The sequence below is a fragment of the Octopus bimaculoides genome, chromosome 3 (assembly GCF_046866305.1).
Source record: "Octopus bimaculoides isolate indiv1 chromosome 3, ASM4686630v1, whole genome shotgun sequence".
Lineage (NCBI taxonomy): Eukaryota > Metazoa > Mollusca > Cephalopoda > Octopoda > Octopodidae > Octopus > Octopus bimaculoides.
In genome coordinates this window covers 21,547,074-21,572,052 of record NC_142930.1, presented here as the reverse complement: position 1 = coordinate 21,572,052, position 24,979 = coordinate 21,547,074, and the positions used below count along the sequence as shown (strand labels likewise).

Here is a 24,979-nt window from a genome sequence, read left to right as displayed (position 1 = left end):
CAGTCTTTATCTTGTAGACCTATGACTGCTCTAAGTTATACATCCTGTCTGTTTTCAGATATAGTGCATTTAGAAGTATATTGTTCAATGCATTCTTCACTTTTTCAGGTGTTTTCTAGCAGGTTCTGTAACTATACAGAAGCTTTCTCATTTGCTCCACTGTAGATGTACTAAATATCCCTGTCATGTACTATGGAAGAAATAATTGACTGTACTGCCAACTAAATTTGCAGCCTGCTATGTGAGAAATACTTTTTTTTTTTTTAATCAATCCAATTAAAACCTTAACTGATTCATTTTCTTCGTTGAAGCCATTCTGTTTCTATTGATTCACTCCTCACTTGAGGCTTGCTATGTTCCCCATTTAGTGATTAGAAAAATGGCTGAATTACTTAATAAAAGCTTTTTATGTCTCCTATATAATAATTAATAATCTGGCTGATTTACTTCCATGTTGAAGCTATTTTGTTTCCTATGAAATGGTTGGAAACCCAAAGGCTTCAAAGCCTAAATGAAAATGTTTTGTTTTTTAAATACCTGATAGAAACTGAGAGATTTAAATTCTCAGCTTTGTTAATTTGGTTTTCATGTAAGCATTGACAACCAAGCTCATTCAGATACCAGTTACTGTTAATAGTTGGCAAACCAGTTGTTTCAATTTTTATTTGAAGCTTTTTTATTCTCAAGATGTTGTTGACATCCTAGTTATCTCTATTTCCATTTCAAAGTATTTTCTTTCCTATTTAGTTATTGTTAGCAATCCAGCTGCTTCCACTCCTATTTGAAGCGTTTTAAAGTACCATGCAGGACTTGTCAACTTGACTATTTCAGTTCCAATTCAAAGCTACTTTATTTTGCCATGCAAGACTTGTTAACCCAGCTGTTTCAATTCCAAGATGTACAATAAGCAATGCAACACTTTCAGCTTTTATTCAAAACAGTTTATATTCCCAGGAAATAGTTAGTAAATGTTGTGGAGGACACCCCCAAGTGAGAGAAGTGGGCTGTTCCAATACAAATAAATAGTGGACAGCTACAAGCAGTGTAGTCAGTCACCGAGGTATTTTCGGTGCTTTTTTAATCATTTTCGATCCCTGTGAGTTAAATTGTGAGTTAAAATGTTATATACCTGTTGAAGGTCTCCCGTAAGGGTGAAACTATTTGTTGAATATCATTGTTAAACTGTTGAATAGTTGTTGCTGTTTTTGTCTGTGAAATAACAATTGTTTTCTTCCCCATTCATGGGTGAAGTAGGCAAGAAGCAGAGGATGGAGTGTGAACCATTTCCAGCCAGCAGCTATGCTTCAGCCACTGGGAGAAGTTTGACAGCTGACATGTTGCAGGTACCAGAGATAAAGATGGAGTAGAGGAAGTTTAAGGGGTTCAACAGACTCATAGAGAAAGATGGAACCAGTTTGAGGTTGACACTGCCAGAAAATTTAACAGTGACCATGATGAAGTGGACAGTGGTGGATAGAACGCTGTCCACAACATCGAAAAAAATAAAAATAGCCACAGTAGAGGCTATAGAAGAATGCTTAAAGGAGGTAAAAAGCCTTACAGCATTTTACACGAGAGGGAAGAAATACGGCACAGTGGAGGTAAGGTTGGCTTACCAACTGTTTGAATGTGTTTGTAATTCTGTTTTTCATGTTGCAACTCTTGACAGCCCAGCTATTTAAGTTAATAGCTATTGCTAGCTACTTTCCTCCAATTAGCTGTTGGCAGCCTACCCACTTCAATTTTCTATCAAAATTGTTTTTCTTCTCACTCAGCAGTTGATAATACAGCTGATGTTTCAGCTTTTAGTTAATCGAATGTGTTACCAATTCAATTATTGATGACCCAGCTGTTTCAGTTTCCTTTTGAATCCATTTTATTTGTTATGTAATTGTTGGCTACTGAGCTCATTTAATTCCAAGTTGAAGCTATTTCATTTCTACATATTTGGAAGGCCAACTGTTTCTCCTCACATTTAGTGGTATTTTCTGTCCCATGCAGTTGCTGGCAGCCAGATGATTCAATATCCAGTGTACTTCTTTTGTTAGCCTTGTAACAAATGCCAAACCAATTGTTTCAATAAAGACTTGAGTTTATTTGTTTCCTATGTAATATTGAGAAAATCTAGTAGTTTCAATTAGCTGTTGAAGGCAATTTGTTTGTCATGTAATAGCTTACTGCCTAGTTGTTTCAATTCAACAGTTTTATTTTTCTGCATGCCACAGTCAGGAAATTGGCAAAGTGGTCTTTCAATTCCCATTTGGAGATATTTCATTTACTATATCATTGACAACCTGTTTCAGTTCCCATACATTTCTTGGTAACTCTGCTACTTAGATTCCCAAAAGAAGTTACTTTATCTCTTATACATCGGTTAGGAAACCAGCTGTTTCAATTCTAAATTGAAGCTATTTTCTGTCCTATGCATAATTAGCACCCAGTTCTTTAACTTCTCAACTGATACTATTTTCTTTTCCATGCAATGTTTGGCACCCAGATACATTTTACACTTGAATGTATTATTTTCCATGCAATAGTTGTTGCCAAAATTCAGTGTTTATTTCCAAGGTAAAGCAATACCTTTTTTTTTTTTTGACCAATATGAACGATACTAATCCGGCTATATATATTCCTTGTTGAAGATTCTTTTGTTTCTCATGCAACAGTTTGTGACCCTGTTGTTCAATTGAAGCAATTGTGTTTCATATGCAACATTTTAATTCCCTATTTCATCTCTTCTTTGTGAATATTTGAAAATTTACACATTTCTTAAATTTTAGAGTTTCTCAAGTTTCCATTTTCAAGTCAATATTAAAACTACTTAAGAGGGTTGATAGAATTCATTTTTTGTATTGATATAGACCTGGCGGGAATGAAAATGTAAAATTTAGATGGACTTTGTTTTGCTATTTACTACAGTGAAGATTTTATTATTTGACAAAGTCATTTTGTTTTAAAATGTTTTGGTTTGCAAATTGGATTACTGCCTGAGGTTTGTTCTCTACATCTCATCAAATAAACTACTTATGGATTCTTTAATAGGCCCGAGCGACCATATCTGGTCTAGACAGTAAATTTATTAAAACAAAATCATCTGATACTCTAATAAAAAGCAAGATGTCTATCTTCTTACCACAATTCTTTTCATCGGTGCCATCTTCACAGTCAATTGCTCCATCACACATACTTTCTTTACGAATGCATACATTTGTGGAATTGGTTTCATTGCGACCTGGAGGACATCTAACCTCACCGTCTTCACAAGCTTGAAGATGTAAAAAAGAAAAAGTGAATATATGAATTGTAAATATTCTATAAATAAGTAAATAGCACATTTAAGCATGTTTAATTTTCATGTAATCTTTTCCTGTTGGAATAATTAGTAAATGAATTACTTGCCTGACAACCAATCAATTTCAATTTTATAATTTAAATAGGTTTGCTTCATCAGAAATGATGCAGCTGTGGTCACATACCCTTTCATTAAGATGTAAGCATAGATCACTAGTTAGGCAGCTGGTAACATAGTATCATCCCAAGCTGTAAGGGCTAAAAAAGGCTTAAAGTGGTAGGTGGTAGGGATTGAAATCAAGAAGCTATGTGGGAAGCAAGACATAAATATATTTGCTTGATCCAGTGGATGATGTAACTGATAGATTTAAGCTCCAATACATTTATTGTATCAACCTGTAGTGTAAGAAGTTCAAACAGAATTTTAAAGTTGAGACTAAAATAAAAGTGCATTCCAGAATGTTTGAAATTTTTCCAGGAGAGACATTTATTAATTTCAAAGAAATATAAAACTCTAATATTCTTTAAGATAGGATCCTTTTACTTAAATGCCTAACAAGCTTCTAAACTGTTTCCTTGTCCTGACTGCATTCTGCAAACTAGTCAGCTGTGACAAGCAGTCTTTAGTAGAGTGTGTTCAAAGTGCTGTTACAACTGACTCCTTCCCTCTGGAATAAAATAGTTGGCAGGACAATTTATTTGTTGTATCATAATGATATACTAAAATTACAATAATTTAAGACAGTTATAAGCACTTCTCCTAAAAAGATTGTCTCAAAACTTCTGTAATGCACTTTGTATTTGTCACCAATTCACTGCTGACTTTTTGTTTTAAAGTTTAATTACAAGTCATGATATCCAAACATTTCTCAGAAATTAGGAGACTAGATAAAATGAAATGGTTTCTACCAGCTTCTTCATTGAAAATTTACTATACTCACCAGAAAGAATTATTATTTAGGTGCAAGTTCTGTAGTATGAAGACATAGTGGGAAGTGTTCAGTCAATCCTTTCAATATCAAACACTTATTTCTTACAGTTTTACTTCACCATTTCTTTTCAAAGTTTTAAAAAGAAACTTTAATGGAAAGTTGTAGTGTACGTAAATAGCTTAAAGAGAGTGAAATAACTTCAACAGGAAAGTGAAATGCATTGTAGGTTTGACATACCAGGAACACACTGTATTTTCCCTAGCATTCATCCAGCCACAAGGTATGAATATAGAAAAACACTGTTAACAACTTACTTGTATTGGAACAAGTCACATAAGGGGTAGAACAATAGCATCTTCCAGCACAATTGTACATATTCCAGTAATCATAACCATAATAATAATAATAATAATAATCGTAGTATTTCCCAGTTATGTACATTCCTATAGTTGTTTGAGTTGTAGTGGCACTGTGACAAAAAACGAAAGTTTGGCAATTACTTTTCATAATTCATTTCATGTTTTAAAGTAAAGGCTATTTGCCAAAATAATATGACTGTCCTGTAAGGGACGATGTTACTGTTGTTTTAGCCCCCCCCCCAACATCGTTTCTAGCTGGCTATATGACACAATATCTGTATCCTTATAATTTCAAGCAGGGAGTTCAATACTCCCACCTTGCCCAAAACAACATCTGTGGACTAGTTTCTGGATTATTGCCCTTTATCAACACAGAGTAGCTGCTTGGCCATATGTCATTGCTGCACCCACCATTCGAATGTATAGTTTTCAAAGTGACATGCAGTCACTGATCTAAGAATATATTATTTCTAAATCTCTCAAAAGAGACATTCAGTGACATTTCTTTAAAATAAAGGCTATTTGCCACCATAATGTAGCTGTCCTGTAAGGGACGATGTTACTGTTGTTTTAGCCCCAAGAAACATCGTTTCTAGCTGGCTATATGACACAATATCTGTGTTGTGTGTCACTATATATTCGAATGGTGATTTCAGCAACACCATCTGGTCAAGCAGCTACTCTGTGTTGATAAAGGGTAATAACCCAGAAACTAGTCAACAGATGTTGTTTGGCGCTAGGTGGGAGTACTGAACTCCCTGTTCGAAAACAGTAATATCATCCTTTATAGGGGACAATTTAACTTTATTTTAAAGAACTGTTACTGAATGTCTCTTTTTGAGAGATTAAGAAATAATAATATTTCTATTTCATATTTTACTTTGCATAATATGTTATTTTCTGGACATCCCATACTTTTGGCACGGGATAGCTTAAATTGCTTTTAATTGTTAGCAGTTGAGAGACTACATCCTTCAAGACTTTCATGCTTCCTGAAATTCACCAACAGTACCCCTGATGCCCCACCCATGTTTCTTCTTTTCCTTTTTCTTCCTTAAGACTTTTTCCACTGTTCCCTTCCTGTGCATATTCTACTTACTGTTCTCTCAACTTATCTTTCTTCCTTATCGCATACTTTGTTGTCAGCTGGGCATGCTATGTCTATGATCCAGCATAGTTTGTTTTCTTTCTCAATTAAGACTATGTCCGGCTTCCTATTCTCAATCTCATGGTCGTACTGGATCATAAAATCTCATAGGATCTTTGCATTTCTCTTTTCGACAATGCCTTCAGGTTTGTGGTCATACCAATTTTTTACTGTCAAGTCCATACTTGCTGCAAAGTGTCCAATGGACAAGCCTGGCTATATTGTCATGGCATCTCTTATATTCCTTCTGGGCTAGTGACGTACATTGGCTGGTAATATGCCATACGGTTTCATCATTTTGTCCACAGATTCTGCACTTATCACTTTCTGCTGTGTTGTCTATTCTGTATTTTACAAAGTTTGTTCTTAGTGCTTGCTCTTGGGCAGCACAGATTAGAGCCTCCATTTCCAGATTTAAATCACTTTTAGTCATCCACAGCCATCTTTTTTCTCTGTCTGTCTTATCTTCAACATCCTTATGAAATTGACCAAGCATTCTTTTCTTTACCTACCTATTTTCAGTTTTATTTGTTTTCAATTTCTTTATCATTGCAATCTTTCATCCTACACATTCCTGACCGTCCTACTTCTAATATTAGCAGTTCTGTGACATTTTTTACATACTATACTATGTTGTTTTCTTCTGCTCTAATGATGTGTTCACATCGAATAATTCATCTTCCTCCTCTTTTTCTTGGTACATGCAGTCTGTCTGTGTCACTTTTTGGGTGGAGTGACCCATATCTAGTTAACAACTCCCTTGTCTTTATCTAAGCTGTTTAGTTCGTCTACTCTCCATGCAATTACCCCTGCTCCATATCTAAGGAGTGAAACCGCCAAGGTGTTGATAGCTTCAATCTTATTCTGTCCGTTTAATTTCAACTTAAAGATCAGTCTCAGTCTGCGTAAGCACTCCACCTAAAATTTTTCTGTCATTTCTTTCTCCATTAATTTATCCATTTCCAAAATCCCCAAGTGCTTATAGCCCGTCTTTTCTATCTGCTTCATAACCTCCCTCGACAGTATCGTTAGTCCGTCCATACATTTGATTTTGCCTCTCTCTCTCTCTCTCTGTCTCTCTCTCTCTCTCTGTCTCTCTCTCTCTCTCCGAGTGAAAGGAAGACTGTATGATGCATGTAAACAAACAGCAATTCTACATTGTAATGAGACATGGGCCTTGAATGCAGAGGACATGCAAAGCTAGAGAAGAATGAGGCTAATATGCGCCACTGGATTTGTAATGTAAGTGTACATATATGACAAAGTGCTAATGTGTTGAGAGAAAAGTTAGGCATAAGAGGAATTAGATACTGTGTATGAGAGAGAAGACTGTGTTGGTTTGGTCATGTGATGTGGATGGATGTTGACAACCCAATAAAGAAGTTCTAATAACTCAAAGTGGATGGAACTCATGGAAGAGGGAGACTCAGGAAGACATGGGATGAACTTTTTGAAGGAGATGACAAAAGACTGAGATAACTGGTGCCTTGCTGTTCTCAAGAGGACCTGTCCTCCATAGAAGTGTTAAGGCCACTTCCCCTGATGAAGAGGATTGGCCTGCAAGAGCCCATCATGTAAAAGCATTTGTTCTGGTGCCATGTTAAAGGTATGCAGCACACACACTGTAAGGCGGTTGGTGTTAGGAAGTGCATTCAACCATAGAAACCAAGGCATATCAAACTGGAACCTGGTGCAGCTCTCCTACCTGCCAGCTGTGGTCAAACCGTCCAACCTATGCCATCATGAAAAACAGACATTAAAGGATGATGATGATGATATCCTTCTCACAGAGAATATTTCTTTTTGTCCTGAGATACTTTATTTCATTTTATTTTTTTCCTCTTCAGAAGTAAATTGATTTTAAACTGTTTCACAATCTAACTGGGACGCTGTTCTGTCCACAGATCCAGTCAGTGGCTAACAGTAGGTTGTCTCATACAAACTCACTGTTGTCTTCTTTGTTATAGATCTCGGTCTCCACCCTCATCTTGACATAGGCATCATGTAATATGAGATGCTTCTGCATGTAATACAGAAGTCATTGCACTAGGTGTTTGTCAATGAAGATTTGTGTAGTTTTGAATTCCTACAGATTTTAGTTAATCTGTTAAATGTTTCTTTGCATTTGCATGTCTTTTTTTGTTGATATATATTTGACATTCTTTCACAAAATATAAAATATTTTGCTTACAGTAACAGAGTTAAGACACGATAAACATTTGAATTTTAGATGAAAATTAAGCAAAAGTTAATATTTTATGAATGTAAAGAATATTCACCTTAAATAGTATAGATACATTTTAAGTAGTAATACACATATTGAAAGAACAATAGATTTACTTTAAAATAGCTATAATTTTTTAACATTACAAGAATAATAACAGATATAATAAATATTGCATAAAATATTTACTTGGCTCCTAATTCAGAACAGATGTCATTCACTATGTTATCCGAGAGAGATCTCTCACAAACTGGTATGTATTGTGACCCATAAAGCTTTTCCACTCTTCCAGACCACAAAGTTCGGCCATGAGTTAATTTAAACTCCCGTTTTTTACCTATATTAAAAAAGAAGAATTCTGATTAAGTTGTTGATTAGTTTGGATAATGAATGAAACTAATACAGTATTTAGTTTTGTGTTTTTATGGATGACATTGAAATACTGCAGGAATTTGCTTTGCCATTCATTCACCACGGTCAATGTATTAAGTGTCAGTATTATACTATTTCCTTTTTTAAAATTCAAATGACTATACAGAAATTGACCAACAAAATTGGTCTGTGCTCATACAGAGAGGTACAAAAGATTGGGTTAGTTAAAGATTCTTCTGATGAAAATATTTAAAAAAATTAAGATCTGTAACAATTCCTTGAGCAGTTAACATTCACAATTATAAGTTCACTAAATTCTATTTAATCTCCTTTAAGTAGTTAGGAATCATTACCACATAATGTATTTCTGGAGAGGTCTTCTTGATAGAAAGAATCCTAACAATAGCTTTGGTTTTTGAATTCAGAAAGAGTTTGATTTATACAAGTATCTGAGCTGATTATCTTGATACATCTGATATCACTTCACATCTGTTTGTTTAAAGATTTCATCCTAATCTTGTCTATCTTTGCCTTAAAATATCCCCAATGAAATGATGAAGAAGCACTTGTATCATCTATGCTTGAATGATACAATCTAAAGGAAACTGCATGTTACTCTTAGACTTGCTTTAATATCACACCTCTTTAAGGAGTTGCATCTCTGAATAATAAAAGACAGAAGTTTGTAGAGTTTTCTACCAACTATTTTCTCTACTTCTAATATTTGTACTTTGTTGTCTCAAATCCTGATAAGCGCTATTGAATCTAACAGATTAGCATATCAGGCAATAAATTTTTGAAAGGAGATCCTCGAAATTAGTTATTATATTTAAAAAAATTAATAACTCTTTTCAGTAAATAAATAATTTTATATATCTATTGGCAAACTCATTACTGGTACACAGAGGACATCATAAACTCATAAAAACCTAGGGTTGGGATTGTAAAGAGAGTACAATGCTTCTCAATCACTGAGTTAGTACAGGTTACTATCCCTACTATCTTGGTGGCAGAACAACACTTTTTTGTGTTGATGGTTTTAATGACCAAAATACTGGTGGTGGCTTGCATTATTTCATTTTAACTGAACAATAACAAATTTTATCAAAATAACTGGTATCATGGTGAAAATGTAGACAGAAGGGAGGAGATTGCTCCTCTGTAACATCCATTCCATTCTTAAGATATGCTAGCATTACATATAAATCCCAACGACTTCAGGAATGTTAAGGAATGTTAAAATATAGACATAGTAAGAAGCTTGTGCAAGCAATATTTTCCTCATTATAGCAGCTTTCAGTAAACCTGATGACTTAAGTGGATTCCTTTTTGGCTAATGTTTAGTGGAAATACACTTCATAATCACTCAACAGCAGAGAAGTAGAATAGGAGTGGAATCTTCTCCCAAAAGAATTCACATGATCAATCACATACATTTATATTATGATCTCATGCAGCCTTGTTGCACCACCAAATTTAGCAAGATGATTTCTATGTAGATTTCGTCATAAAATTAATCAGCTTTATTTTTTTGGAAGACTTACTTACTATTACCCCTAAGGCCTTTGGAAATTGCATGCATAGCTGCTCAGATAGGCATTATCTGAGATAAGGAAATTATCAAGGAAATCAGCTAGATCTACCTCATACAATGTCTGATTTTCCCCAACTCTCTCACAGGATATGTTAATAGCATTGACTATTTGATTTATAGTCAATCACCTGTCATCCATCACCATGTTGTAAAAGCAACCAGTGTTTTCCTCAGTGATGTCCAGACCATGGGACATCTTCAAAACTGTCCCTTCCCCCCCATCTCAATTCAGCTGCCCACTTTTGCACTGTTGATAAAGCTATAGCATCATCCCCTAATGTAGCAACCATGTCAACATGAATGCTGTCGGGGGCTAAACCTTTTTCCTTCACATACTTGATAACATGATGATGCTAAATTTTGCTCACAAGAGAAATCACTACCAGTTACTTTTGAAGTCTTCTTTGAGCAATCAGATGTCAGATTAGCTGGAAATAAACAATTTAGTTACCGCTAAGAAGAACTGAAATTAATGTATGCCAGATTTCATAGCACTAGCATCACTCCTCCATAATCAGCCTATGAACATAGACAGCCTATATTATATACAAGCTCACCCTTGCATATAACAACAATAGTAGAGTTAAGATATAGGATTTATTCTTGTACACCTCTTCAGTTCAAACCAGCATAGAAGAACGAGGTGCATGCATAGACGTGAGGTTAAGAAGTTTGCTTTCCAACCACATGGTTTCAGGTAGATGATTTGGTAGACAGAAATTGAAAGAAGCTCATTGTGTATGTGTGTATGTGTGTGTGTGTGTGTGCGTGTGTGTGTGTGTGTTGAATGTTCTTATTTTGACAACATCTAGCAGTTGTAATTAAGTGTCACTGTTATACAAGTGATGGTCCTTTGTTTCCAATCTTCCATGAAGACATGTCTGACCATGAGGAAATATTTACCTTACTTGAAACAAGTGAGAGTGACAAGAAAGCTAACCAGATTTTAAGTATGTAAAAATGGACATAAAAACTGATGATGATGATGATGATGGTTGTTGTTATTTGTAAGCTTCATGTCAGTTCTGATTGAGCAAGACTATTACACACTGCTAACCAACCAAATAATCATATGTAAACCACAAATCCATTATTTCAGTATATGATGCCTTTGCCTATCAGTTACTATACTGCATTTAATTGTGTGGAGTACAGTATTACAAAAGAGTCTGAGTTTATTGTTCTTTCTCCTGACTGTCCACTTTATTTCTGAACACCTTGATGCTGATGAAGGTGATGAAAGGGATAATAGTGATGGTGGTGCTTAAGATATGAGTGTTATCATTTTTAAGATGTATGTGATATTTTCTTTAAAAGACTAAAGGGGCTCTTACAAAAAAAAAAAAAAAGAAAAAAAGAGAGTAATTATTAATGCAAAATAAATATTTTTGAGCAAAATCAAATATAAATAAAACTTACTTGAACAATTATATTCATCTTCTCCATGGGGACAATGATTTGTACCATCACATATTTCAGAAAAAGAATAGCATGTTGCATTGTTATTACAAGGATACCAGTTTTCTTCACAACCTTTTAAAGGAAAAAGAAATAATGAAAATAAATACCATAGAAATTTATGAAATTACACTCATCTTTTAATGAAGCAAAATTTCTAATTATAAATTATAACATTTGTGACATATAAAAGAAAATATTTAAAAAAAAAAAATGTTTTTGAATATTAAAAAAGATCATTAGGCAAATTCAATTTGTCTATAGATTTTGGTAGTTATTTGGATCAGAGTGGTAAGAAAGCTTAATCTGTCTGACTCAGTGCTGGTGCTGCATAAAAAGGACTGGGGCTGGTGCCATGTAAAACTACCCTGTACACTCTTTGAAGTGGTTGGCATTAGGAAGGGCATCCAACCAAACAAAGCATGCCAAAGCAGACAATGGAGCCTGGTGAAGTTCCTATCAAACTATTCTACCTATGTCAGTAAGGAAAATGAATGTTAAATGATGGTGATGTCTTGCAGATCGGTGAATGTTATATTTATTAACAGTATTTCAGCTAGAAACACATGGGAAAAATTATTGGGGTCATTATTATATCATTGCTCAAGGTGGTGAGTAGGCAGAATTGTTAGCATGCTGGGCAAAATGCTTAGTGGCATTTTGCCTATCTTTTTGTTCTGAGTTCAAATTCTGCTGAGGTTGACTTTGTCTTTCATTCTTGTGGGATTGATGAAATACGTACTAGTGGCACACTGGGGTCGATGTAGTCGACTAGTCCTCCCACTCCCAAAGTTTCAGGCCCTGTGCCTAGAGTAGAAAGGATTATTATGTCATTGCTAATCATTTAGGTTACCTTCCTTTGGATGTGGTTCTTCGATGTCTCTGTGTGTTGTAGTGGTGCTGTCCCATACGTAGCAGCAGTATTCCATTGAGAGACTCACCTGAGCTTCATGGAGGATTAATAGTTGATGGAAAATGGAGACTGATATATTTTGTGGTGCTGAAGAGGAAGCCAGTTTTTGCTATGTTCTCTTCTTTGTTGAGGATGTGCATTATCAGGGGAAATGCTTTTAGTGATGATGTGCTGGAATTTGTTATGAAAATATGGAAGAAATGAAAGTTTTATTCTTGATAGATTATAAAAATGGAACTTTTGTGGCTAATTTATGTTGTCTTTGTCATATCCTCTTATTTGATAAATTCTGTTTATTTTCTGAAATACAAATATCAAGAAAAATAAAGATTTAAACTGTCTTACGTTTGTGTAAACATCTTCCTGGGATTATTGAAACACTGTCAAGTGCCATTGCTCCAGATGTGCTGTTTCCATTTGAGTATGCAAAGTGAATGTTGTGAATTCCTCCAGACAAAGTGATATTGACACCTCTCCACATGTCATATTCAAATTTAGAAAGGCTCATTAGGTAAGTATCATTATCATAAACCGATACAGTACCCTTTCCATAAAACATGTAATGAAAGTTAAAGCAGAAAGTGTCTTTAATGGTTATTTCAGGTACTGTAAGTTTGCTTTCTTCACTAGAATTTGACACTATATATTGGCCTGCAAAATAAAGTAATATTTCATTTTAAGTAAATATCATGACAAGAGACCAAGCGTTTAAAGTGTGTAGGAAAATGAAAAGCTTATAGAATTTTATGATTTTACTTGCTAGGTTGGGAAAAAGAGGAAGTACCCATGGTTTTTGCTTTTCTTCCAAGACTGAAGAAATTCATACCATTACTCTGATTGCTTTTGTTTGTTTTTATTTGAGAAAACAAACATGTGCAGGATGATCATTAGCAGAAAGGAAATGTCAGAAGGCTGATGTCTTGGAGAAGAAGGACTGAGCATTGTGGTTAGTACAGAGCCTGGCAGAGTTGGACACTACATGGGTGATGGGTTGGGACTGCTTGAGCTGGGGTGGCATGAGACCATGTTGTTCTGAGGAACAGGCCATTATAGTGGTGGTGTCAAAAGTAGAGAGAGACAACCGCATGTTTGTAGGCCAGTGGCTAGAGTGAGACTGAGTAATATAATCCTTTCTACTATAGGCACAAGGCCTGAAGCTTGAGGGGAGAGCTAAGCTGGTTACGTCGACCCAAATACTCAACTGGTACTTAATTTATCAATCCCAAAAGGATGAAAGGCAAAGTAGGCCTCAGTGGAATTTGAACTCAGAATGTGAAGATGGGTGAAATGCCACAAAGCATTTTGCTTGGCATGCTAGTGATTAAGCCAGCTTGCTGCCTTACTCTGAGTAATACAATGCGAAGAAGTTGAATGACTTTTCCTTGGATGCAATCTAGGATGTTTGTGTATGCAATAGTAATACTGTCCCAGATGTGAGAACAACACATTCTACAACAAAAGATTTAAGGCTATTTTCCTTCATAAAACTGGGGTTAGCTTTATGAGTCCAATGATGGTCTTCTCCATTTTGTTTCATTGCCTTCATTTTCCCTTTAACAATGTCTGTTTTGTTCTCCCACTTCCTCTGACTCCCTCCACATTCGTTTCCATCATTCCTCTCACTTAGTCACTTTCATCCATCCCCAGCATATGACCTGGTCATTTTTCTTCACAGCGTCCATCACTAACTATATTCCTATTATCTGCCCTTCATTGGTTGTATTCTTCTCTATTCGTGATACTCAGTTCATCTACCAAACCATTCTAAGTTCTTTTTCCAACTTTCTGTGCTACTTCACATTTATACAGGTCCCATAAATCATAACACTTGTTCCCATAATTCATAGTACTTCTTACTCATGCTGCATAAACCTTTTTCCATTTATTTTCAGTGGTACCCATCTTTTCATTACAATACTACTCACATTCTGGAATGTCATCCATGTACATCCCACTCTAGCCACCATTGCCATTTGAAAGGTCTGAGGTAACCAAATGCTTTCACACCTTTCATCTTCATACCATTTTCAAGACTCAGTTCAACTTACCCTCTAAATACAACTCTGTCTATACATATACTTAAATATGCCTGGCACATTAATTAATTTTCAATGAATTCACCCAGTGGATAGGGTACATTTAAAGGAGTTCCAATACCCTTTATGCATATTGCACATGGTCATTACCCTGTTCTTTCCATCTCATCACATGCTTCCCTTCTTGCTAGTACCTATCCTTACAACTATGCACACTCTCTCATACACTGTCTTCTCTGCTCTAAGCAATCCCCACTCTACATTTTAACTCTCTTAATGCCCCTGTCACTATTTTGTATAAAATGCTATCAAAAACTTCATCTAGCCTAAAAACATTTTCTCTTTTAACTGCCTCACAATAATAAAAAAGAAAAATGCAATAGTTGTTCCTCTTTCTGATGTAAATGACCCAGCTTTTAACAAATAAACAGAACATTAATGACATAAAGTCACCAATCTTTGAGAGCTAGTGAAAGAAATAGGCATTATTCCTTGTAAAAAAAAAGCCTGTATTTCATTACTCTTCACTTCCTGTATTATTCTCTTGACTACTAACTCTCTACTAACTTCATTCCATGCTCCATTAGCTTAATTTCTCTAAACAAGCCACAGTCTTGAGAATCACTTTTCTCTTGAACAGAAGAATTCCCAGTCAACTGGAATATGACCTTTTCCCCAACCAACCTATAAATCTCTGTAATTTTCTTCATACTCTAACTTCCCACAAGTTTTAACATACTTTCCATAACTTTTCTCAGACCTCCTGCTTTTCAGTTGTTCAATTCTTTTATTAATTTCTCAAATACTTTTTCAGTTATCTCCTCTGCCATTCCAAAAAGTGAATAGCTCTCTATACTTTCATCCAATTAATTTCTCACATTGAACAACCTCCCCACATATCCTTTTAACTTTCCCTTAGTTCCATCTCTGTTCACAATTTATTCCACTTTATCCTTTCTCTCTTGTTGTTTTGCAATCTTAAATACCTTTCTCTGACCTTGCTTTCAATCCATATGTACTCTGAATATTTTTTAATGTACTTCTTTCTTTATAGCCTTCTTGCTGCTTTGTGACTTTCATGAGGTGTATCTTCTGCTATTGATATCCCATAACCCCTGCCATTCTCTGAACTTCTTCCTCTTTTCATCATTTTATCACCACCTCTCTGAGTGTCTTGGTGGATCTCTTGTTCATTAATACACACAATCACTAGTTACTAAAAAATTATCCTTCAGTGACTTCTAACCATTTTCATGTTCAATGATTTCATCGTCATCCATACTCAGCTTCTCATTTAAAGCCTCTCTCATTTTCACTCCTTTGAGTCTCACACTTTTATCTTTAATTGGTACTTCATCTGCTGAGCTCTCCTCCTTTTCTTACTCTGAAATCATACAAACTATATGATGCCTCTTCTCCTGGGATTACATTTGTACCTGTATCCTGAAGGTTTCAACTGTCTCATTACATATGTGCCTTCAAGTTATCAACAGTTGACATCAACCAAACTGATGTATTAAATAAGTTTATTATCTGATTTCTTAAAGAGAAAATATAACAGATTAAAAACTCTATCAACACATTCCAAAATGCTTTCATCGACACCATCCCTTACACCATATTTGTAAACCCCATAATCTTCCTCCAAGCCATACTCATTTTCACATTCATTCAAGTCTCTTCCAACTACAACTTCCTCACCTTTCACATTCTCTCTCAGCTTCTCTATCATACACCAAATCCATCTTCTTCAAAACTCAGAGATTATGTTCAGCAAGATCTTTCCAATCACCATTATCACCAACATCAACTTTTCATTTGTTTTTATCACAGCCACCACACTATCTACAAAATCTACATAAATCTAGACACAAAATCCATATACATCATTTGGACAACCTCACTGCTTAAATTCGTACTTATGTCCTAGACTTTCCCTCTTCACTCTCTAACAACTTCATTTTGATCTTGTCTCCTGTTGACAACAGGATGCCTACTTTCTTTTGATCAATGTGTCATCCACCTTCTCTGATCGCTCTGTCTTCTTTCCTACGTTCCATGTCCCAAATTTCAATCTCTACAAGGGACATCAGTACTTGGCCATCATAAATGAACTAATTTCTCCCTTGCTTTAACTGCGTTCTCCAATTTGAATTTGAGAAAAGGAAATGAGGATCTGCACATATGTAATCACACTCATCATGGGGTTCTTCTTGAAGCAGTGTTTTGCAGCTTGATGCCCTTCCTGATTGTGACCCTTTTAACCACCTCTTATGATATGTTGCAATACAGTGTACCTATTCCAAATTGGGATACATGTCATTTATACTTTTGTTGGTAAGGAAAAAAAATTTTCTTTATGATATTGCATTGTAATGAAACATACATAATATCCATACATACATACATACATACATGATATGAAATCATTTTGAGTATTGTTTACTAAATGCGTAAATATTGTATAAAAACATAAGCTGAAGTGAATCATGAAAGCACATGTATTAATGAGAGTGAATACTGGATAGAGGAATAGGTGAGTGAAAAAAAATGAACTAATGAGAAGAAATACCCATAGAAGAAGCCAAATACAGACCTGTAGAGAAATAATTAAATTAGCACCAAAAGTTTGAGCCTCAAAGAAAAAATTATGCAATATTGATATGCATTGAGAAATAGTTTATGGCAGACATCTCCAGTATATGTTATCATGGATTTATAAGTATTAAAATAGCAAATAATTTAAATGTTGAAAGACATTTCACCTTCATATGTTCCTTCTGAATGATCAAGCGATGGTATATTGCCAAACATTCCAGTAGATAACTTCCAATTCTGTTCTGGGAAACTTCTAAAACCACACATATTAGTATCTTCAAAACCACAGTTAAAGTATATTGCTGAAATTCAGAATAAGTTAAGATCAGTAAAAAAGCAAATAGTGAGATGAATCTATTCATGATAACAATGACAATATTCCTGGTATTTCAATGATCTATCAGTAATCTAATGATTAATTATTGAACTTAGTTTCATTAGTATAAAATTTATCTTACAATTTTACATTTCATTAGCAATATAGATAACAATAGTAGTGAGAGAAAGCTTAATCTATTATTTGAATTAAGCTTTTGAATCTGAATATAGAGACAGTTTTTGTGAGCATATTTTTGCATGTCAGAACAGATGTAATTTGCTTGTAGAAACAAAGTTTATTGTAGTTAGAAAGAAGTTATGAATTTTATTGTGGACTTGAAGCCGACCCAGACTCTAAATCTGTAAATAGATGTGTTGGCCACAAAGCAAAATTATTTTCCCTTTTTTTGTTTTTATTTAAAGATATATCTGTAACAGATAGGTTATCGACATATTTATAAGTGTGAAAAATACATATTTTGAACCAAATGCTTATGAAGTAACTGCATATTCACAAACTGTACTAAGTGATATGACAGGCTAGATGGTTCGACCAATAATGGAGAGAAAGTGAGAGAGAGAGAGAGAGAGGGAAGAAATGAGAGAAAAAGACTGGTTGTTTGGTTTCTTAGACATAACAACAAATTTCTATCAAATCACATTTTCATGTCTTAAAGAAAAGAGGTTCACATTAGATAATGTAGTATAAATGTATTATATCTGAACAAAAAATAAAATGAACAGAGTGGTTTGTTTGGTCAGATTGACTTGATAAAACAAAATTATGATAAAATAAATAACTATATTCAAATCATCATCATCTTTTAATATCCATCTTCTATGCTGGAATGTGTTGGCTGGTTTGACTAGATTTGATCAGTCTGAGTGCTGCACCATGCACTAGTGTCTGCTTTGGTATGATTTCTACAGCTGCATGCTTTCCCTAATTCCACCTACTTTACAGAGTGTTTTGGGTGCTGTTTTTTCCTGACATCAGCATTAGTGAGGTCACCATACAGCTCACAAGACTAAAATCTTTTAATGTAGTGAGGCTACAGGAGAAAAAGATAGATTTTATGCCAGAAGATTACTTCTAACAGTTTGAATCTTGTTTTAATCTGGTTTTTTCTCTCTCTCTCTCTCTGTTGCATCATGGATGAGTTGTTGTCAAAGTTCTTCAACACAAGAAGGCAATACTTTGGCTAATGACGCACATGTATCTATTTAAAAGATACTAAATGATAGCCAAATACTATTTCAGTTATCAAAGATATCTGGTAAACTAGAACTTTCACAATTAGCTTCAATACTAGCTGTGCTATAAGAAGTTTTAATTTTGGTAGTTCAAAGGGAGCTATCATGGCTGTTAGCAACCATCTATCAGGTCATTAAGAATGGAATGTCCAATTTTGAACTGAAAGTTTATTTTACTTTATCTCAACAAACTTGCACCTAAATTATCAACACAATTTTGCCATTTTATTGGTAACTCTTTTATGCTGGTAGCAAAGAATTCTGGAGAGTAAGAGGTGATGAAATCTTGAAAGGCTGTTTTTGCATCTTCTTCAGATTTGAAGTTTTTTCCTTGCAAAAAGATGTCTAATACCTATAAAATGTAATAGTCAGTTGGTGCAAGGTCTGGTGAATATGGTGGGTGACAGAGTACTTCCAAGTTCAGTTCTTGTAATTTGAGTAGTGTTCTTCATGCAACATATGGTCAAGTATGTCTTGCAAGAGAATTGGCCTGTCTTTATTGACCAATTTTGGTTGTTTAATTGCAAGTTCACTCATCATTTCATCCAGTTGGTCGATGTATACATCTACTGTAATTAACTTACTTGGTCTCATGAAGCAGTAGTGGATGACACCAGCACTGGACTACCAAACAGACACCATTAGCTTTTTCTGGTGAATATTCTTCTTTGAATTGTGTTTTGGCATGTCATCTCTATCCAACTACCATACAGAACGCTTGCTATTGTTGAAAAGAATCCATTTTTCATCACACATAACAATGTGATGTAAAAATGGTTCACTTTTATGCCATGACAGCAAAGAACAACAAATTTCTAGATGATGCGCCATTTGATGCTCATTCAGTTCATGTGGTACCCACTTGTCCAGCTTCTTTACCATACCAATTTGTTTCAGATGGTCCAATACAGTTGGAATCGGAATATCAAACTTGCTGCTAACTCATACATAGTTTGAGATGTATCCGCTTCTACTACAGTTTCGAGCTCATCATTATCCACCTTGGTCTCAAGTCTACTAAGGGGCTGATTTTCAAGAGTAAAGTCACCAGACCAGAACTTCTCAGACCATCAACATACAGTGCATTCATTCACCAGATCTTCACCAAACACCTCACTGATGTTTCAAGCTGTCTGGGATGCATTGGTTCCATGACGGAACTCATATTCATAAACAAAACAAGTTTTTTATCTTGCCATGGTTCACAAAAATTGAGTTACAAGAGAATACTCACAATATAGTCAGACACCATGGATTGCATTTCGAAAAGTGATGATGTAACTTTTCAATATTGTAAAACAAAGAATTGTCCAGATAAAATATTAGAGTTAACAACTGTCAGACTTGATGCATAACAAAATCGAGCATTTCATTCTTAATGACCTGATATCTTGTATAACATCAGAGTGACACTAGGAGCCATTATGATGTGTATAATAGCTGAATGATATACTCTTGACTCTGATGGGTTCTTGGAAGCTTTGTAAATATTCTACTGGATTGGGAGTATCAAGAAAATGATGGACAAAATACTTTGTAATATTGAGTTATATACATCGCTTTACATCTTTAGGTTAACTTTGCCCTTTATTTTTCTGGGTTCAATAAAATTATCAATTAAATAGCTAGCTTCATGTATTTGTTTATATCCATTACCCCAAATTTGTGACACTGTGCGTATGTGAAAAATACATATTGATGAATGATCTATGTGTAATGAAACAAATTATTGATTTTATCTTCTAACTGTAAGATTTTTCCTGTAAAGAAATGGGTAATTTACATAAATTTGCTTAAATATGAAAGAAAGCTCTTTCAGTTGAGTATAATCACCTGTAATTTCATATAATCACATGTAACTATGCATAATGACAAAATTATATACATGCACATATGTTCATATGAGTGCATAATTGCTGAAAGAAACAAAAATTAAACACAATACATTTGCAAACATCAGCACATACACAAATGCATCCACACAAACATACACAAGTATACAGACATACATTTGTAAACACATAGAGAGGTATACATACTTATATATAAAAAAAAACATACATAAAGCAAATTAAAATACTTTAAAAAATTAATTCTTTTTTAAACAAAATTATATTAAGTTTTACTTACGACAATTTGCTTCATCAGTGCCATTGATGCAATTCTTATGATTGTTACACAGATTTTTTTCATTGATACATTTTGAATTGTCTAAACACTTATGGCTATTCTTTGAACAATCTGTAATTGATAATAATAATAATAATTATAATAATAATAATAGTAATAGTAATAATAATAATAATAATAATAATGATAATAATAATAATTATTATTATTGATTAGATGTCAAAATATCTGAGCTGAATTGTTAACAAGATTATAATTTTGTAAACTATCAATCTTATTTTTAAATTACATCTTTTATCTTTTACTCGTTTCACTCATTGATCTGTATCTATGCTTCAACGCCATCTTCAAAGTGACCCCAGTCTGGTACTTACTTTATTAGTCTCTTTTGGTAAAGTGTTAATTTACATGGATGTAAACAAACTAGCACCAGGTGTCAAGAAGTGGAAGGAAACAAAAATAAAAACGTAAAGTCACACACATAATGGGCTTTCACACAGTTTCTGTCTCCCACCTTCACTCAAAAAGAATGGTTGACTCAGGGCTATAATAAAAGACACTTGCTCAAGATGTTGTACAGTGAGATTGAACTTGAAACCATATGCTTGCAAATTAAGTTTCTTAACCACACAGACAATATCTGTAATGTCTGCAATGCATTTCAATTTGCTTGATCATCAATAAAAATGTAATATGGATATGGATATTGTAAAGATACACTCTAAAGATAACATTAAGATTCCATTAGATTCTAAAGATAAACCCCTTAAAACAATCAGTTATTTAATATTTTGAGAGCTGCCTTTTCACAGGCTACTAACAATTCTCATACACTTGTCATATAAGGTTAAAATATTTATATTAATGTTTAATATCAAAATAGCTTGGTAGAAAAATTATGGAAAATGGAATCCAAAAACAGGGTATAGTAAAGGAACTCAAGACCTGTAATTAAAATTGATGATATTTTGATCCAAATGTCTTGATATTATCTTTTATCTTTTACTTGTTTCAGTCATTAGACCATGGCCATGCTGGGGCACTGCCTTCAGGAATTTTAATCGAACTGATTAACACCAGTACTTATTTTTTTTTAAGCTTAGTACTTATTCTATCGATATCTTTTCCTGAATTGCTAAGTTACAGTGGTTGTCATGTAGTAGCGAGGGACAAACACACACACATGCATATATATATATATATATAAAATCAAAATAAGCAACAAAGATATCCAAAGTTAATGCAGTACGATCGTTTCATACAACTCCATTTATTTAAGCAATGTGAACATTACATTAAATGTAAAATGCAGAGCAATCCTCAGCTGCACAAAGATATAGAAATTTACTGAAATTTCATTTCAACAGACGGACATATTTTTGTAACTACATTTAAACTCTCCAAGTAAAAAGGAGGTATACAAAAAACCATTTTGACTTAGCCAGACCATACAAGCTAGTAATTAATTTTAAGCAGATTTTTAACTGTCACTGATTATATTTGTTTCTTTGTTTCATCTTATCAGACCTAGTGATTCAAAGCTTAAGAAGGCACCAGCCTTTTCCTTATAGGGAAAGGGGTAAACAATATACATGGATGATATGGTTATAAAGATTTTTGGGGTTTAGTAACAAACTACTATAGGTTGTGGGGTTTTCTCTACTAGCAGACCAGTTTATAATGGAGCAGGGGAAGTTTAAATAAGGCAGCTAGGTCAAAAGTATGTAAAATAAAGTTGCTATATGTGTATAGGTATCCTTGTTGCTTGTTTTGATTTTAATCACCTTATTTTGGAATTGCATGAATAATACCATACTTTATTCTGGTGCCTAAACTTAAGTACCATATTCACCTTGAATCTAAATTTATATATATATATATATAAAAGAGCAAAATTTGGTTAATTGTTCCTTATGGAGTTCAAGTTAAAACAAACATTATTAAAGAGATTTTAAATATAATTGAGGTATTCATTAGAGATAATAAAAAATATATTAACATTCTTTCTAGTAATAATTTTGGAGTTGGTTATTCTACTAATAATAATGTTGGTAACATTATTTCTTCTTTTAATAAATCTAAGCTGAATAAGTTTTACAAACAGAAATCAAATAATTATTCCGATAATAATAATGTAGATCAGAATATAATTAATTGTACATGTAGAGATAACACTAAATGTAAATTTAATAATAACTGTAATTTGGAGGATGTAGTATATAAATGTGTAATGACTTTGATTGATGATAATAATAGGAATGCTTATAATTTAAATACTATTTACATAGGATCGACTTCTAATAAAATTAAATTACGGGTGGTTTTACGTATGAATTCTTTTAAGAATAGAAATTTAATTAATTCTACTGGACTTAGTAAATATAGATGGAAACTAAAATCTAAAAATATTAAGTATAATTTAAATTGGGAGATAGTTTGTAAGGCAAAATCTTATCGAATAGGTAGTAATTTTTGTTTAATATGTACTAATGAATTTAAGGAGATATTATTAACTGATAATAAAAAATTGATTATTTCCCTAGATGAACGAAAAATTAAATGCAGACATAAGTTAAATTACTTATATATAAGTTTAGCTAATTTGTGTGTGTGTGTATATATATATATAAACCCTATTTTATATTACTAATTGTTGTAGTTATAATTTGTAGTAATAAAATGTGTATAAATTAGCACGAGATTATATAGGATATATTACATATTTAGAATGTTGTAGTTATAATTTGTAGTAGTAAAATGTATATAAATTAGCACGAGATTATATAGGATATATTACACATTTAGAATAAGATTAAACTAATATGTTTATAAAATAAATAAATATATTAATGAAAATAGATTAAATTATAGAAATTTAGCTTAATTTATGTATTCTATGTATTTTTGTTTTAAATTATTTCGACTTTAAAATTTTCCAGTAAATGCTATACTACAGTTAATTCTTTCTTATTCTCACAGCTAAAATACATTTTGTCATTTTAACAGCTTAAATACACATGTCTATCTATTTATTCTATAAGTTTTTATTTACACCATATTTTCACACGATATATTTCTCATAAACGCTAAGTTTTACGTTGAAAGTTCTAGCTTAACAGAAATTCTTCGATAAGATAAGTTTTGGTTTCATTTTAAGTAATATTGTTAAATGTCTTTCGATTATTTATTTTTTTATTGTTAAAACAAGTATTTTTTATATATATTTATTTGATATTTATTATAAGTTAAGATACATATTTTGATTTTTATTATTATTATTATTATTATTATTATTATTATTATTATTATTATTATTATTATTATTATTATTATTATTATTTTAGACCCGAAGAGTGACTATATTTTAAAATAAAATTAATTTTAGATCGATTTGATTTTGGATCGGACTGATTTTATTATTGTTATCTTTTTGAAAATGTAGCCACGAAATGTGCGTAGTCTATTTAATAACATTTACTATTTAATGTTTTATGTACTTCATTGATTTTTAGAATGAATTTTTTATAGTATATTTATTTTTCTAAATGTTATGAATATCGTTTTTTCATTAATGAATTAATTAATAGAGGTTTTTCTCTAAATTATATATATATATATATATATATATATATATATATATATATATATATATATGTATATATATATATATATATATATATATATATATATGTATATATATATATATATATATATATATATATTATATTTTGTGAAATTTGATTTAAATTTGCTAAATTGAATTTTTTCCTGTAAGATTTGGATTTATGTTCCCTACTATCATATACACACACACACACACACACAAACACACAGATACACACACACACACACACACACACACACACACACACACACACACACACACACACACACACACATATATATATATATATACATATTCAACAGGCTTTCAGTTTCTGTGTACCAAATTCACTCACAAGGCTTTTGTCTGCCTGAGACTATAGGAGAAGACACTTGCTCAAGGTAGGACTGAACCCAGAACCATGTAGTTGGGAAGCAAACATCTTACTACACAGCCACACCTGCACCTATATTCATTAAGTTTAACACAATTTAAATGCCCTAATATTTGCATTACATTACATCCAGCTATGTCAACATATTTGAATTTTGAAATATGAGTATGGCATCTGTTCTGATTAAACATATAAAACTAGTTATTGTTACAAAATTGTGGCCTACAAAATTGTGGCCTCCCTTCTGTACCAACATGGCTCCAACAGCGAATGGTAGCAGTAGGGAAACTGCAGATCAGCCCAGCAAGCCAACTTACCCAGAGAATTTATGCACTGCTGGGTGTCTTCAAAACAC

At 33.2% G+C, this 24,979-nt stretch overlaps 1 protein-coding gene across 1 annotated transcript in view; it reads right to left on the bottom strand.

Moving 5' to 3' along the window:
* LOC106884077 (MAM and LDL-receptor class A domain-containing protein 2) overlaps positions 1 to 24,979 on the bottom strand; it is a 161,947-nt gene that overhangs the window by 38,330 nt on the left and 98,638 nt on the right. The window contains exons 22-28 of the mRNA XM_089348673.1: positions 20,627 to 20,737; positions 17,092 to 17,226; positions 12,636 to 12,941; positions 11,339 to 11,452; positions 8,143 to 8,290; positions 4,538 to 4,692; positions 3,134 to 3,265 (exon numbers count right to left, since the gene is read on the bottom strand). Of these exons, the coding sequence (XP_089204799.1) occupies positions 3,134 to 3,265; positions 4,538 to 4,692; positions 8,143 to 8,290; positions 11,339 to 11,452; positions 12,636 to 12,941; positions 17,092 to 17,226; positions 20,627 to 20,737 (1,101 nt within the window). The remainder of the gene's footprint in view (positions 1 to 3,133; positions 3,266 to 4,537; positions 4,693 to 8,142; positions 8,291 to 11,338; positions 11,453 to 12,635; positions 12,942 to 17,091; positions 17,227 to 20,626; positions 20,738 to 24,979) is intronic.